This window comes from Rutidosis leptorrhynchoides, chromosome 5 (genome assembly GCF_046630445.1).
Source record: "Rutidosis leptorrhynchoides isolate AG116_Rl617_1_P2 chromosome 5, CSIRO_AGI_Rlap_v1, whole genome shotgun sequence".
Classification (NCBI taxonomy): Eukaryota; Viridiplantae; Streptophyta; class Magnoliopsida; order Asterales; family Asteraceae; genus Rutidosis; species Rutidosis leptorrhynchoides.
In genome coordinates this window covers 68,893,522-68,910,266 of record NC_092337.1, presented here as the reverse complement: position 1 = coordinate 68,910,266, position 16,745 = coordinate 68,893,522, and the positions used below count along the sequence as shown (strand labels likewise).

Below are 16,745 nucleotides of genomic sequence, written 5' to 3'. Positions count from 1 at the left end.
CCCTTTTTATTATCAAATATATTTTCACTAACAAAATACAATAAAAACAGAATCACTATATATGTCAAATAGTGATTCTATGTTTAGTTTAATCACATGTGATTGAATAATATAATCACTTGTGATTGACTAATATAATCACATGTGATTAAATGATATAAAATGCTAATTATTTTAAGAAAAGGTTTAGAAAACTCACTTTGATTTTTTCTTCATTGAAAACAACTCCATAATCAAAGATATATCAAAGTCGGTCAAAATATCAGAAACTTCTGTCAATATCTCTATTTTTCGTCCGAAAAACATAATAACATATAACAGAAATTACACAAAATAACAAGAAATTATTGTTAATATCAAATATCAATAGAGCACAAGTTAATAAGTTATACAAAAGATAGTCCGAAACAATATCTCACTGTATACACTCCACATTTTTTTAACAATCAATTAATTAAAATCCAGAATACTCTTTGAATATCATCATATCATCAAAGTGGAAAAAGCCCCAAATAGTCTCTACAACCATCATCTTCCATGGCGGCTTTTCTTCCTCTATCCAATCAATACTCTCTTGGCACTCCTATTCCTCGCAAATCCTCCCAATTTCCAACCAAAAATCTTGCTTTTAAACAACCACAAATTCAACATTTTTCTAAACCAAATTTAGGGTTTTCTCAATCTATATCCAATTCTTATCTCGGTCAAAATTGGCATCTTTTTAAATCTTCTTTGTTTACAGCCAAAGACACTGCTGTTGAGGTACTATTTTCATCCTCAATTTCAGTTTTTTAGGTTATATATACTTATTGATGTTGAAATTAAGTTATAATTGAGCTTATAAGTAACAATTTTATATGGTTTGTGCTGTATAACTCATCTAAAGTTGTTAGCTTTTGTATAAAAATGTTAACTTTGTTTATAAATTTGTTGAATTTCTTAGTTTTTACACAAACCTATCATTTGATGACTCTTATGTTAAAGAAAAAGTGTACAATTGCTAATACATCATTAAGGGATAACTACATTCATGTTTTATACAAAATAATCCATTTATATTGTTAACTATTTCATATTTTTGAGTTTCTTTTAGGGTGATGATTTGAAAGTTTGGGCCTTTTTGAACTTGATTATGTATATTTATGTTATATCGTCGTTAGGTACTAAAGACCCTGTAAACTTTAGCAGAGCAAAAAGATAATAATGTGGCTTTAAATGGTCATGTTGAGTTTTGATGGTAAATTTGAACGTTTTATGGAGCTATGAGTTTCATACTTGCACTCAAATTTTAATGATTCAACGCAATTTGTTGTAGGCAGATGCATAATCACTTGTTTAATGTTTGACCACAAAATAAGCACCCCCTTTCACAATCTTATACGGAGTAATATCGTAAGGAGAGAATGCTATGTTACTTCTCTTACTGAATGATTTGCTGAATGACAGTAATCTAAGCCATTTTTAATAATAATCAAACAATAAAAAAGTGATCTAACAAGCAATTATACATCGTAGATGAATATGATTAGTAGCAGGCATGGCCCATGTGTATGTCATCGACGGTTTCTATTCATGCCTCATACTCTCAAATTGATAATAAAATTCCACCAGTTCTTGACTAAATCACTGTCCTTAATCCTTTCAATTATCAAACCTATAATTTACAGAATTCGAATAATCCTAATGCAAAATCAAATGACACTATTATGCGCATATAATGAAGTCCCCCGATCTAACAGTTGACAATAGTGAATAGTGATTAGTGATTTAACAATTAGATCCTGAAACGTGTTCAATATTTCTATTAATATTCAGTAGGTTATCCAGTTCTTCTTTAAAATCAAACTCACTTGTCGAGTTAAGATTCCATTTAATATTTTGCTGAAACATACTTTGTAATTTTTTTTTGCGGCAGACAAGTGAAGAAGAGGCCGAGGCTCAGTATAACGATCTTGAAGAATCTGAAAGCGATGAAGAACAAGAGAGCATATTGACCGTTAAGTCCCTGCTTCAACTTTACAAAGTAGCTATTCTCAATAAAGACGACACAACATCATCTGATATCGAGGCGACATTATGTCATCTAGAAACCGAGAAAAACAAATTATCGGAGAAGGTTGCATCATTAACTGCCAATTCAAGTTCGGGGAAAGAAAGATATATCCGGTTGCAAGCGGATTTCGATAATTTTAGAAAAAGGTCGGAAAAAGAAAGACTTAATGTACGAAGTAATGCTCAAGGTGAAGTTGTTGAGAGTCTTTTGCCTATGGTTGATAATTTCGAGAGAGCAAAACAACAGTTGAAAATTGAAACCGAGCAGGAAAAAAAGATCGATGCGAGTTATCAGGGGATTTATAAACAGTTTGTTGAAATTATGAGGAATTTACGTGTGGCTGCTGTACCAACAGTTGGAAAACCGTTCGATCCTGCAGTAAGTTTGACCACTTCTTTTTATGACTGATTTATTTATTTTTGTTATTTTCTCTCAATGTACGAGTGGCAATATGGGTGGGTCAGACGAGCTGGTAATGGTTTAAAACGGATAAACTTTTTAGTATGTGCTGAAACTTGTTGGATCAACCATAAAATGAATTATACCCAAAATGTGATATGTTGTGACACTAGTTTAATGTGACGAATATGCTTGTAGAAGGTGATTTAGAACGTTGTTTGTGTTAAAAGTACTCTTCGGCCAACTTTCAACCCTTTTGACTTTGACCCATTCACTATTTAGCTTTAAAATTTGGTGTAACTCATATGACCTAATTAAGATAACAATTTAACCAAATCGACCCATTTATAAGAACTGGATCGAAGTTGCCATCGTTAGCCACATCTTTTGCTATTCATACTATAAAAAATATATTGGCTTACAGTTGACGAACTTAATTTTTTTTTTTTTTTTTTGTATCTTGTGTAATGTTTGTTTGCGATATAGGTTCACGAAGCAATTGCGCGAGAAGAGTCAAAGGAGTTTAATGAAGGAATAGTGTTAGAGGAGTTTAGAAGAGGGTTTATTCTTGGAGAACGATTACTTAGACCGGCAATGGTTAAAGTTTCGGCTGGACCTGGTCCAGCCAAATTTGATGGACCGCACCCTGAGGAATCTACTACCGACACAAATGAGGAATCAGAGACTTAGGCCAAAGATAGTTTAAAGTTTTGCTCCGTATAATGTTATAATTATTCATTGGCAAATGCCTTGGTCCATGTTTGTTAGCAGTTAACATATTTGTGTCACATCAATTTGTTTTATTAATATTTTGTAGAAGCTCAAAGGATCTTAAACTGTCTCTGTTTCTATGTTTACTCAAAGAATCATCAGATATTGATCTACTCTCACTAAAATGTGTTACCTTCATATTTCAGATATTGTGTCATTCCCCAATATTCAATTGGCATGATCTTATTTTGACACTTCTTTTTTACCAAATTAGAAATTAGAAAAGAAGAAAAATAGATTTTACTTTGTTAACAGTTAATATAAAATGATAATCCACACACAGTGAGATACGATAACATTTTCTCTAGTGTTTAAGTCATCTAACAATATACTACTCCGCAATCACAGAGCATACTAATCCAAAACGTAGTAGGTGATAACCCTTTTAAGAGGTTCAGTATTCCTCCAGAGTGTTTTACTTGGGTCGAGTTCGGGGTTGTTGGTGAGTTTTGAACCTTTTTTTATTTGGATCGAGTTTGGGGTCGGTGAGTTTGGAAGCGGCTTCAGGAAAAAATTATATTATCTGGACGTGTTCATACTATAAATCGCGTCCGAAACAAAGTATTTGCAAACATATGTTAAAAATTTACTGCGGGACTTGACTCGGTTAACACCACTGTTAATTTAATATCTATACGAATACAAACTATTGAATTGTTTTTATTACATCGATGCCCAAAGTCTTTATAGTGACTTTTTTTTTTTTTTTTTTTTTTTTTTTTTTTTTTTTTTTTTAAGTTGAAACACAAAGATTGTTACAGATATAAGTAGTTAACTTTTTTGAACATTTTTCGCTTAGTACTTTATCACAAGATACTAATTAAGTTACAAAAAATTGTTTTGCAGTATTTTAGTTTCCTTTATAAAATGGCACCAAATACTAATCCTTCAGTTTTATATACATACCAATAAAAACTACAATAAAATCAAGTTAAGGTACAAATGATACAACTTATATACAGCTACTAGTGAATGAGCTTCTACAATCTTTTAATAAAAAATAGTTATAGTTGATAGTTAAATAGTTCAGAATAACGTAACATATTTGTAGTTACAGCAATAATAAAGACAGACAATAGTAAAGTTAACAGTTAAGCAATACAAGAAATTTCAATTTTCCAAGACCACAAATTGTATGTCCCGATTTCTTTCTCAGCTTGTTCCCACATCGGTACTAGTTAAAACGTTAAATATCTTTATAAAGCTATTTTGTAAACTAGATGTCGCTGGGCTTGGTAACGCTTGCCTGTAACTCAAGTGAGGGTATTAAGATGGTTGAATGTTGAACTAGTCAAGCTGGATTGGTCCTGTTGCAGCACATACCGGCTTGCCCGTTCCAAGTTGCGAGTTGGACCATGTGGCTCGAGAGAAGGCTTGGGTCTCGTGGTTCCTAAAGTAGGGGGCACTGCGTAAGGCTGGCTTCACAGAGCTGCGAAAACCCCTCGCTCATGACAGTGGAAGGATAACAAGCTGGGCTTCACGGGTCTATAAAATCTGCTTGGCTGTCTCAAACAAACAACCATCTTTTTCTAACTTTTTTTTTTTGTTACTTGTTGCCATTAAAGCGCTTTTATGACAATGACTTTCTGAGCAACAATATTGAGTATGGTAACAAAAGGTCGGTGCAATCTTAGTAAGAATTTGTCATCATAAGATAAAATTGTTTAAACTCGTAAAACATAATGTCATCATTATGTATTAATCTAACATCTCTTTCACCATTAAACACTATTTCATGTCTAAATCTTGAATTCGCGGGTAATAAACTAGTCCCGATTAATGTCATGACCATACTACAACATTCCACGTGTCGTATGTATTCCAGTAACACGACAAATCCCCATCAGGTTGCTAACTCACTATAACAATAGAACTTTAAGGGGTACTCATCATTTATTTGAACAATCTTTATGTCTACGATTAGTCAACATTAGAAAATAATATTCCGTATATTAACAATAATCAAGTTGCATAAGGTACCGCGGGGCTCTACAGCTTCCTAAGGGTTATGGTCATTTCACCAAATACAGAATTTGGAATCGAACTTCTATACTAAACCGAATATATCATTTTATAGTTAATACAATTATATAACATGGCATTATATATTCTAGAAAAGAAACTCAATAATAAATAAGACTTGAAACTAATATAAATTAATTGATTGCTCTCGATCATACATACTAATATAAACTAACAGACAACACAAACAATCGGACCTTGCGCATTCATCGTTTCCCATAATGAGCTGTCATTCTTCACATTTCTTGGAATCATTAACGTCAAGACTTCCATAACTAGCGTAAATAGATATGGCGAAATCTGATCCCCTTGTCACTGTTGTTTTTTAGTTTGTGTATTAAATCTACGTTTTCTCGGATGCAGGTTCTTTTGATATGATTTTGGAGTTCATCGAACTTGGAATCAATTAAGACATATTCATGTTTTTTGATCTTCTGAAAGTTATTTTAGCTAGGTGTAGAATGTTATCAATGGTTTTGAATTACTTGCACAATTGCAAGTCTTGTTCACATTAAAAGTTTTTAATTGTAACATGTTATTGAAAGTTACAAACCTTGTAATGATATGTTCACTTATGATCTACTTTTGCTTTATTTCAAGTATTGAAATTAGAGAATATTGATATACTTAACATGCTTTTGAAGATTAACGTGTTCAAGTTTTTCCCAACGAGCCGAGCTCAATTCGAGGTTTTTTTCTTAACGACCCCAGCTCATTTCGAGTTTTTTTTTCGTAACGAGGCGAGCTTAAGCTCGATATAACTTTTTAGATAAAACGAGCTCGAGCTTTTAACATATTTTACGAGTCGAGCTCGAACAAAAAATATAAAGCTCGACTCGAGCCGAGCTCGAGCTCGAGCTTTCCAAAAAATAAACGAGCCGAGCTCGAACAGTACCAAGCTCGAGCTCGGCTTGGCTCGTTTATAGCCCTACTATCTCGCTGAATATCTCGTACAAGCGTATCACGCACGACGAGCTTGCGTGCATCATGCGCGTGATGCGTATAAAGAGGATATTTCTTGCAATTTCGAAATTTTGAGAGCATATTGTTAGATAATTCAGGCTTAAACCAATTTCCCAAAAATTAATAAATAAGTATTCATTTAATATTTTATCACTACCGTATTAAAAATTTTACATCCTGTTAATGAAAAAATAGAATGAAATAATTTCAACAGAGTTTCATTAAGTTTGTACTATTGTTTTAATTTTAATTTTAATTTTAATTCTAAATAAACTAAATACTCCGTAATTCTGTTTTCTACACCAAACTTTTCCTCTATTTTTCTGCCTCAGTAAAGAGATGTCTTCAAACCCTAACTGCACCGTTTACATAGGTATGCTTTCGAAACCCTAATTTTAATATTCGGCAACTAATTTGATTGCATTTTCTTCCAACTTTTAATGTTGCTTATTATTATTATTAGGTTTATATGATAAAATTCTATATGTACCATTTTCTGTTCAAAGTCCGCAAAATTTGAGCTTATATGTAATTATATCACTTTGTTTGAAATAAGATATAACATATATGATACAATATAATACTTTAGTGATAGCAAATGTGTGTGTATATTATCTTTTAAGCAGTGTTGCCGGCTGTGCGAATCGATTTGTTCGCACTATTGAAAAAAGCAGTGTGTAGGAAAGAAAGTTAGACAATTGTTAAGATTTTGAGGTACTTGTTTTAACCGATATATGATGGTTATTGCGGAAGTTAGGTAATTATATGAAATGTTTGATGTAAGTTATGTATAAGGTTAAACCGTTAAATGGATATCAACAGGATAAATACATTCTTATGTTAATTAACATTAACAAAACTAGCAAACATGGTATGGCCGATTGAGGGGTTTCTCGTTATATCCGATGAACGATTAGAAATATGTTGCTCAGAGTTGTATTTGTGGTAATGAATAATGATTTTGATGAAGGCAGATTACTGCACATAAATTTAAAGTTTGTTAAACTTAAATATAATTGGCTAATTGTGCTGTTTTGGTTAGTGGCTTGGTGAGATAAATTATATGTTATAGTAACTACTAAGTCTCAACTCTTCTGCCTTCATTCTATTTTATGAGATTCTCTTATGGAATTGTGACTACGCTCTAGTTGTGTAGAGGTAGCAAATGGGCAGTTCGATTGGGTTTGGGTACTATTATGTATGTATTTTTTATTTTTATTTTTTTTAACAACAATTTGGGAACACCCAGGGGAGACTAAACCACCCACGCGATCATCTTCTGCAGTTGCATAACCCGCACTGCTGCCCAGGAGGAAACCCGGCCCAATCTGAGGGCATGGGCAGTAAAAACCCCCTCCCCCACTGCCTCCGCAACGCGATGTGCGGAAGGCACCCTTGGGTGGAATTCAAGGGTTAAGGGGCAACCTTGTGTGCAATGCTGCACCCCACGGGAGTCGAACTCCTGACCTCTTGCTAAGAGAGGCAGACCGAGCTACAACACAAGGTTACTATTATGTATGTATTGAAGTGGGCTTGGTTGTGTTGACCAGAAATACCCATTGTCCGAATCTACATTTATTGTAGTGCTTGCTTGTTTCTCTGTTATGTCTATTTCTTTAACTGATCTTTCAATCTTATGCGCAGGTAACTTGGATGAACGAGTAACTGATAGGGTTTTGTATGACATCCTTATACAAGCTGGACGGGTGGTTGACTTGCACATTCCTCGAGATAAGGAAACTGATCGACCAAAAGGTTTTGCATTTGCTGAATATGAAACCAAGGAGATTGCTGATTATGCTGTCAAGCTTTTTACTGGTCTCGTGACTCTTTACAACCGAACATTGAGATTTGGAGTAATCTATCTGTTCCCTCAAGTATTTAATGTCTAAAAATTGTGCTAGAGCCTAGAGGTGGCATATGTACAGGGCGGGCGGGTTGTGTAACAGATAAAAAAAGGTCAGGTTGGATTGACCTAAAACCCGATTTGTCAAACATTATTATTATTATTATATTAATAATAAATAGATAATGATACACATGTTACTAAAACTGTTTCATTGTATGAGATGAAGGGGTTAATGAAATCGTATGCTCTAAAAACTCCCTTTGGTGACTTTCCACCCTTTTGACCCACTTCATATTTAGCCAAATTATATTAGTTATATCATTAACCCGTTACAGATCAAACATAGCTGAATTTGACCCATTTATAAGTAGATAGGCCCAAACTGCCACCCTTACATAGTATGTGTGTCTAACTTCTGTAAGTTTATATATTCATATATTGATGTTGGAGTTTGTTAATTTGGCTTTGTTGTTGCTAATATACTAGTCTTACAACCCATGTATATACACGTCCCAGTGAATTGGTATTAGCTAATTGTTAAAGCTATAAACGCAATGAATAAACAATAAAGAAACAAAACCAATGAAGTATATATCGATGCAATATGTAGTAACCTATAAGTAATTATTCTCCTAATATAATAGTACAATTTTTTCTAATTAATAAAGTAAGGTATGAACATCCAAGTATTATATGTATACCTTTTATTAATATAAAAACAAATAGATGTAAACCTGCTTTCTATTGTATCGTAATTGAAGATTATTGCAAAAGAAAATTAATGACCTTGGTTAAATTCACAATAATTGCCTTTACTGATTTGAAGGCAAAGAGGGCGTAAAACGTGCAGGTTTACTGTTAAAAAACTTGTAACTTTGTAATGCCAGAGTTAGCAAAATGGACTGCTTTGGTAACTTGTAAAAGCAGGTTCTAGTCAGTAATTTTTGGTACTGGTCAGATCGGGTTGACCCAAAATACTTCTTGCCCAACTTTCCTAGTTTTAATACGTAAATAATTGTGTCTCAGATATTAGTAAAAAAGTGTATCGTTACTATGATACTTTACGTTTTGGATTAAACAACTTCAGAGGCTTTTGCTTTTGAAATGCACATTGGGCAACTCTCAGCCCGGGTGTTTTTTTTTTTTTTTTTTTTTTTTTTTTTTTTTTTTTTTTTTTGGCCGGAGGTCCTTTGGAAGCAATCTCTTTATCCGTCGAACGGAGAGAGGGAGGACCTTCTCTACTCTTGGAGTGTTTCACTCGGGGTGGAGAAACGACTTCTCTTTATTCAGAGATAGAGGAAGGATTGTCTACGTCTCACCTCCCCCATACCCTACACATGTGGGATTGGGTCTATTGTTGTTGTATGTGGGCAGCATAAAAAAGGTTGCTTTTAAAAAAAAAAATTAATATTATTTGTATTGCATAAAACAGATTTCTGGGCAAGACAAGGCTGCACCAAACACACAAACCTCACCCATGCCCGCATCAAATTCTCCTTTCAGATCAAGACATGGTGTAGAAGTTTCCCCGAGCACTATCTCACCATACGGACGAGGTAAAGTCTCTCATTTCGTCATGTATTTGTGGATTTATGTTTTGCAGTATATCTATTTATTCATATGAAACGGCTTTTGATGAATTATCGTTTGTTGAAATACCAGTTTCTCCTGGTGCGCCACAGTTCCCTAATGTAAATAGATCACAAGGGAATCACAACAATTATGACCATCGAAGAACTCATGGGGCACCATGGGATGGTTCTAATCTTTATGATCGTCGCTAAACCTGTTAGCAATTGTGATAACCATGTTGTTGTTGTTAATATGAGTATTAGCAATTTGAAAGTGATTAAAGTTTTTGGTAAGGTTGTTGGAACTAGGTTCGGTCTCTGGTGACATGTTTTTATGGATTACATGTTTAGCTAGTATTAATCAGAATAACGATAACGGTTATTTTTTAGATAGGTTGTTCTTTCTTGTGTTTGCTTCTGTGATCTGATATAAATTTTCTAGACCTTTAACATATGCAGTTGCCTAGACTTGTCTTGTACAGTAACAGAGTAAATAAACTAGATGCTCTGTTTAGTTGGATGAAATTAAACTATAGGAATTCAATAATGTTATATGTATGTATGTGTATATATATATATATATATATATATATATATATATATATATATATATATATATATATATATATATAAACACTATTATATCCGATTAACACGTTGAACGTTGTAACAAACATACCACATGGCAAGAATTTTAGGAACATGAAACTTGCATTATGTAGAGGATAAGGATATAGTTGAATCCATAAACAAATATCTTATGTCACTTAAAGAATATGATAGTTCTGTTGTGTTTCATGTACAGCTTCAATATATATAAAGTAACATCTTATATGAATGTTCCTTACAATTATATTCTCTTGAATCATCAATGGTGATCGAGGTTCTAATCCTCTCGCTCACATTCATCATCTTCGCTTTGCAAAGGCTCACACGAAACCTCCCACCCGGGCCACACCCATGGCCCATCATCGGTAACATGCACCAGATAATACTCGGCAACGCTCGCCAATTAACTGAACTGTCTCGTGTATATGGTCCCATCTTATCGTTTTATTATGGTTCATCGTTAACCGTCATTGTGTCGAACACACAATTAGCAAAGGAAGTTCTTAAAATCCACGACCAACAACTCGCAAATAGGCATAGGACGATAGGGATTGCTAGATTCAGCAGAAACGGCGATGATCTTACTTGGGCTGACTATGGGCCCCGATTCGTGAAACTCAAAAGGCTTTCTATGATCGAAATGTTCTCTTTAAAGAACTTGGAAGCACATACGTCAGGTAGGGAAGATGAAGTTTCGGCTATGATTGATTCTGTTTACAAGAATTATAGTAGCAAAGTTTTTATATTGAGAAACTGTCTAAATGAAGTGGTTTTTAATAGCCTTGCAAGAATGCTATTCGGGAAGTCGTTTGTGGGCCCGGACGGGGAATTGGATAACGATGGAAGGGAGCTAAAGTCGATTATGGAAGCTCAATCTAACGCCAGGGTGTCGTTAGGTCTCGTTGAAGAAGTGTGGTGGCTTCGGTGGATACCTTGGCTTATCGGCGATGAATTTAAACCACTCGAAAAACAAAACCATAGATTTTTCAAAGCACTTGTACATGCAAGAGAACTCGAAAGAAATAAAAACTATAACATGATGCCCCCGAATTTCTTAGATGCTTTACTGAATCGACGTAAAGAATATGATCTTAGTGATGATACTATAACCGGGCTTTTATGGGATATGGTGAGTGCAGGGATCGATACAAGTGTAATAGTAGTCGAATGGGCTATGACCGAGCTTCTTAAAAACCCATCGGTTCAACGAAAAGCGCAAGAGGAAATCGATAGGGTTATAGCATTGGGTGAAGTTATGACCGAATCCGATATACCAAAACTTCCTTACCTAAGATGTTTGGTTAAAGAAACTTTAAGGTTACATCCTCCTACGCCACTAATGCTTCCTCATCAGGCTAACGATAACGTAACTATTTGTAAGTATAATGTCCCGAAAGGAAGTAGGGTTTTTGTTAATGTATGGGCTATGGGCCGAGACGAAAATGTGTGGAAGGATCCACTCGTTTTTCAACCCAAACGATTTATTGAAGAAGATATTGACATAAAAGGGCATGATTTTAGGTTGTTACCATTTGGTTCGGGTAGAAGAGTGTGTCCAGGGGTACAATTGGGGATCAACCTAGTGACGTTAATGCTCGGTCGCTTATTACACCATTTCGAGTGGTCGTTACCCGAAGGGGTTCGAGCTGAAGATATCGACATGTTAGAAATGTTTGGTATTGTGACATATAAAAACATCCCACTTGAAGCAGTCCCTACTCCAAGGTTACCTACATATGATAGAAGTAGGACATAAGAAAGTAAGTAAAGCTAAGGTTTATAATGACATCCTAAACCTAATCCTAATTCTAATGAGTGTTATTTTAAAACTTTAAATATTCATAATTAATCGTACTTTAAACAAATTTATGAGACATATAGTTTGTATTAAACATGATTCAACCTTTTAGTTACAATATTTAGAAATGTCGTTTATTGGTTTCTTTTATGGAAAATAAAAAATAATACATTCAAAGAAGATTATTGTATAAGAATCAGAAGAAAATAATACGTGTGTTCAGTGGGCCAAAAATGACTCCGGCCCAAAACTGAACCCCGGCCCAAAACTGAGCGAATCCATCTCAAATAAGTTGAAAGTCATTGAGTTAAATAAAAAATTTATAATGTAGTGCCATCTAGGTTGAAAGTATGGATCATCATGAACTGGATTTGGATCGATGACCTATATCTGTATTTTCATTCACATTTCTATTCATATCTATTAATATTTTATTAATTATTAATTATTATTAATCCTATATGGGGAAATTTTGGTCGCTATTCCCATTTTTCTCAAACGACAACAAAAAAAATTACGAAATCACCCCCTAAACTATGGTTTAATATGCAATTTCTTCAGAGGTATAACATGTAAAATTTTTATTTTATTAAAAAACTTTTAACAAACTCCACCCAAATTTTTAACGGGTCGTATCTTCCCACTCGCCGCGAGTAAAAATTTTCCAACACCACCGTTCGACTCGAAATAATCCTATATACTAATTGTGGGGGAAATTTTGGTCGTTTTTCCTATTTTCAGCTTCTCAAACGACAATAAAAAAATTACGAAATCACCCCCTAAACTATGGTTTAATATGCAATTTCTTTAGGAGTATAACATGTACAATTTTATTTTATTAAAAAACTTTAAACAAACTCCACCCAAATTTTTAACGGGTTGTATCTTCCCACTTGCCGCGAGTTAAAATTTTCCGACACCACCGTTCGACTCGAAATAATTTTACTAACACAACGCAACTAACTATACGCGAAATGGACGCATTTTAAAAAATGCTAAACATTTCGGGTTATCTTTCATACATATACATACACATATAATAAACAACCCAAACTAATTACATCATATCGATGGTTTCATCCCCCTTTTTACTCGATTTTTATGGCGTTAAAAACGCGTTGGCCTTTAGGTACATTATGTACTAACCACTTGCATCCAAACACACCGGCATCACCGCGTTTTTAATTATGTAAATAGATAACGCTATATTAAATATAAATATGCAACTCGAAAGACCCCGCCGCATCGCGCGGGGCTATCTTACTAGTTACATATCATTCGTCCACATTCCTACCTATTGAATGCATCGAGTTATTGAATATCCCTTAAATATATAAAAGTTGTTAAAATATGTGAATTTTTGACTAAGTTACAAAATATCGGTCAACTATAGTTTACGATGATAAAAAAAACATTTGTTTGTTGAGTATTGTTTAGATTGACACGTTTTTATCAATTGTTCGTTCGGTTACTGGTCTACGATATTATTAGATTGTACGTATATATGTATTTGGTTTAGCTGAAACTAGAAAAATGAGCCCGTGCGATGCCGCGGGGCCTTTGAGTTGCGTATTCATAGTTAACGGAGCGTATTGTAGGTGTGTATATGTATTGAATATAGTCCGAGGTATTGAGCGTTTTTTTTTTAAGTGTCCGTTTCGCGCATACTTAGTCCCGTTGTGTTCGTGAGATTTTTTTGAGTTGAACGGTGGGCTCGGAAAAATTTAACTCGCGCCGAGCGAAAAGAAAGGACCCGTTTAAAATTTGGGTGGAAGTAGTTATTTTTTATTTTAATAAAATTGTATATTTACATTTATTACCCCTGGAAAGAGGTAAAGTTGAGGGGGCGTTGTGTAAATTGAGACAAAGGTGGGGGCGATTGTAGTGTGAACGCTAATTTAAAACTACAATACATTTGTATTGAAACTACAAGATTCTTGGTGGCATACTTGTAGTGTGAACGCAAATTTAAAACTACAACACATTTGTATTGAAACTACAAGATTCTTGGTGCCTATTAGTATGTAGGGGTAAATGTATAGACGGGTTTGGCTGTTAGAGATATAGGATTTTCTATAATTCTAACGGGTCAAGCCCGTCTATATAGTTGGGCTAAACCAAATACATATATACATACAATCTAATGAAATAAATATACCACAAAACATTATAGTAAAGGAGTTACGTGGAAGCCACAACCCATCCATGCTCATGTGCGATGAATATGGTGGAACAAAAATGTGTTTAGCAGAGAGCTCATATTCAGTAGGGACTAAGGATGACAATGGATTGGATATAGATCGAGTGACGTCGTATCCATATCCATTTAGTTTTTTTGTTCTTCCATATCAATATTCATATATCACTGGATTATGAGGTATAATGAATATCCATTGGATATTAAAAAAATGTTATAATATTTCTAATATGTAATGAAAACAAAAACGTAATATAACAAAAATAAATATAACATAACAATATTGAAATTTATCCACAAAGTTATAGATTTTTTGTCGAATATAGAACACAATTCGTCGAATATACTATCTAACATATATTATAACAAATTAAATGTGTAATTTGTATCTTTAATTTATTGGATATATGTGTTTTATCATAATATAACATAATTAATTCATTATAGGCTAGAAACAAAATGTATGTGTAACAGTAAATGTATTTATAATAGTAAGGTGTATGCATATATCTATAATTATGTATTTGTATATGTATTTCGGTTGTTAATGAATATATTCATGGATGACACGTTTCATCCACATCCATATCCATTTAAGTTCATCAATTTTTATGGATGACACTTTTCATCCATATCCATATCTATTTAAGTTTAACTCAATCTAAAGGCAGAATTCAACAGAAGATGTATTAATCGAATAAACTTAAGGTCACGTCTGGTTTACGGAATCACAAGAGAATTTGATGGAATTGGAATTGAATTCTTTAGACCGTTCCGTTTGATTGACATATTTTGGAAGGAATTAAATTCCTTAATATCTTGAGATTCCTTCAGCTTTGAACAATGGCAGAACTTGAACCCGAATACAGATGGAGCTGTTGCAAATACTTAATAAATTTTTCATTGTCAACGAGGGTAAACACTAATTAATAAGAACCTTATATTTTAGTTAAAGAAAATTTTTAGTGTAATCTCTTTTTATTTCTAAATCCAAATGGGGTGGATGCCCCCTACCCGTCTTCACTAACATTCACGGTCTATGAAATGTTCATTCCTTCAAGATGTTGATAGATGTGTGTAGTGACCCGAACTTTTCCATGTTTATATATATATATATTAAATGAAATTGTTATTTACATGATTAAGTGTTTCCAACATGTTAAGCAATCAAACTTGTTAAGACTTGATTAATTGAAATAGGTTTCATATAGACAATTGACCACCCAAGTTGACCGGTAATTCACTAACGTTAAAACTTGTAAAAACTATATGATGACATATATATGGTTATATATATAGTTAACATGATATTATGATAAGTAAACATACCATTAAGTATATTAACAATGAACTACATATGTAAAAACAAGACTACTAACTTAATGATTTTGAAACGAGACATATATGTAACGATTATCGTTGTAACGACATTTAATGTATATATATCATATTAAGAGATATTCGTACATCATAATATCATGATAATATAATAATTTAAAATCTCTTTTGATATTATAAACATTGGGTTAACAACATTTAACAAGATCGTTAACCTAAAGGTTTCAAAACAACACTTACATGTAACGACTAACGATGACTTAACGACTCAGTTAAAATGTATATACATGTAGTGTTTTAATATGTATTCATACACTTTTGAAAGACTTCAAGACACTTATCAAAATACTTCTACTTAACAAAAATGCTTACAATTACATCCTCGTTCAGTTTCATCAACAATTCTACTCGTATGCACTCGTATTTGTACTCGTACAATACACAGCTTTTAGATGTATGTACTATTGGTATATACACTCCAATGATCAGCTCTTAGCAGCCCATGTGAGTCACCTAACACATGTGGGAACCATCATTTGGCAACTAGCATGAAATATCTCATAAAATTACAAAAATATGAGTAATCATTCATGACTTATTTACATGAAAACAAAATTACATATCCTTTATATCTAATCCATACACCAACGACCAAAAACACCTACAAACACTTTCATTCTTCAATTTTCTTCATCTAATTGATCTCTCTCAAGTTCTATCTTCAAGTTCTAAGTGTTCTTCATAAATTCCAAAAGTTCTAGTTTCATAAAATCAAGAATACTTCCAAGATTGCAAGTTTACTTCCAAGTTTTCTAAATCCATTCCAAGTAATCATCCAAGATCAAGAAACCTTTGTTACTTACAGTAGGTTATCTTTCTAATACAAGGTAATAATCATATTCAAACTTTAATTCAATTTCTATAACTATAACAATCTTATTTCGAGTGAAAATCTTACTTGAAATTGTTTTCGTGTCATGATTCTGCTTCAAGAACTTTCAAGCCATCCAAGGATCCTTTGAAGCTAGATCCATTTTTCTCATTTCCAGTATATTTATCCAAGGAACTTGAGGTGGTAATGATATTCATAACATCATTCGATTCATACATAAAAAGCTGTCTTATTCAACGTTATAAACTTGTAATCACTAGAACATAGTTTAGTTAATTCTAAA

The 16,745-nt window shown here is 33.4% G+C and overlaps 2 protein-coding genes and 1 pseudogene across 2 annotated transcripts; all 3 read left to right on the top strand.

Moving 5' to 3' along the window:
* The first annotated feature begins 412 nt into the window (after positions 1 to 412).
* Positions 413 to 3,368, top strand: LOC139847441 (uncharacterized). Its single transcript, XM_071837114.1, has 3 exons — positions 413 to 762; positions 1,916 to 2,431; positions 2,939 to 3,368. The coding sequence occupies exons 1-3, from the start codon at positions 538 to 540 to the stop codon at positions 3,140 to 3,142; spliced, it is 945 nt and encodes a 314-aa protein (XP_071693215.1). The 5' UTR covers positions 413 to 537; the 3' UTR covers positions 3,143 to 3,368.
* A 3,140-nt stretch (positions 3,369 to 6,508) lies between these two features.
* On the top strand, positions 6,509 to 10,098 carry LOC139850694 (spliceosome-associated protein 49-like). Its single transcript, XM_071840250.1, has 4 exons — positions 6,509 to 6,581; positions 7,853 to 8,064; positions 9,490 to 9,613; positions 9,720 to 10,098. The coding sequence occupies exons 1-4, from the start codon at positions 6,548 to 6,550 to the stop codon at positions 9,839 to 9,841; spliced, it is 492 nt and encodes a 163-aa protein (XP_071696351.1). The 5' UTR covers positions 6,509 to 6,547; the 3' UTR covers positions 9,842 to 10,098.
* LOC139848734 (cytochrome P450 98A2 pseudogene) lies at positions 9,882 to 11,993 on the top strand (annotated as a pseudogene).
* Positions 11,994 to 16,745: the final 4,752 nt, after the last annotated feature.

What these genes read in the sequence shown, in the direction of transcription:
- LOC139847441 (XM_071837114.1), top strand. Translation starts at nt 538, where the DNA reads ATGGCGGCTTTTCTTCCTCTATCCAATCAATACTCTCTTGGCACTCCT. An exon ending in CCAAAGACACTGCTGTTGAG is followed by an intron (nt 763 to 1,915) that starts GTACTATTTTCA and finishes TTTTTGCGGCAG; the next exon opens with ACAAGTGAAGAAGAGGCCGA. An exon ending in GAAAACCGTTCGATCCTGCA is followed by an intron (nt 2,432 to 2,938) that starts GTAAGTTTGACC and finishes TTTGCGATATAG; the next exon opens with GTTCACGAAGCAATTGCGCG.
- LOC139850694 (XM_071840250.1), top strand. Translation starts at nt 6,548, where the DNA reads ATGTCTTCAAACCCTAACTGCACCGTTTACATAG. An exon ending in ACCGAACATTGAGATTTGGA is followed by an intron (nt 8,065 to 9,489) that starts GTAATCTATCTG and finishes TGCATAAAACAG; the next exon opens with ATTTCTGGGCAAGACAAGGC. An exon ending in TATCTCACCATACGGACGAG is followed by an intron (nt 9,614 to 9,719) that starts GTAAAGTCTCTC and finishes TTGAAATACCAG; the next exon opens with TTTCTCCTGGTGCGCCACAG.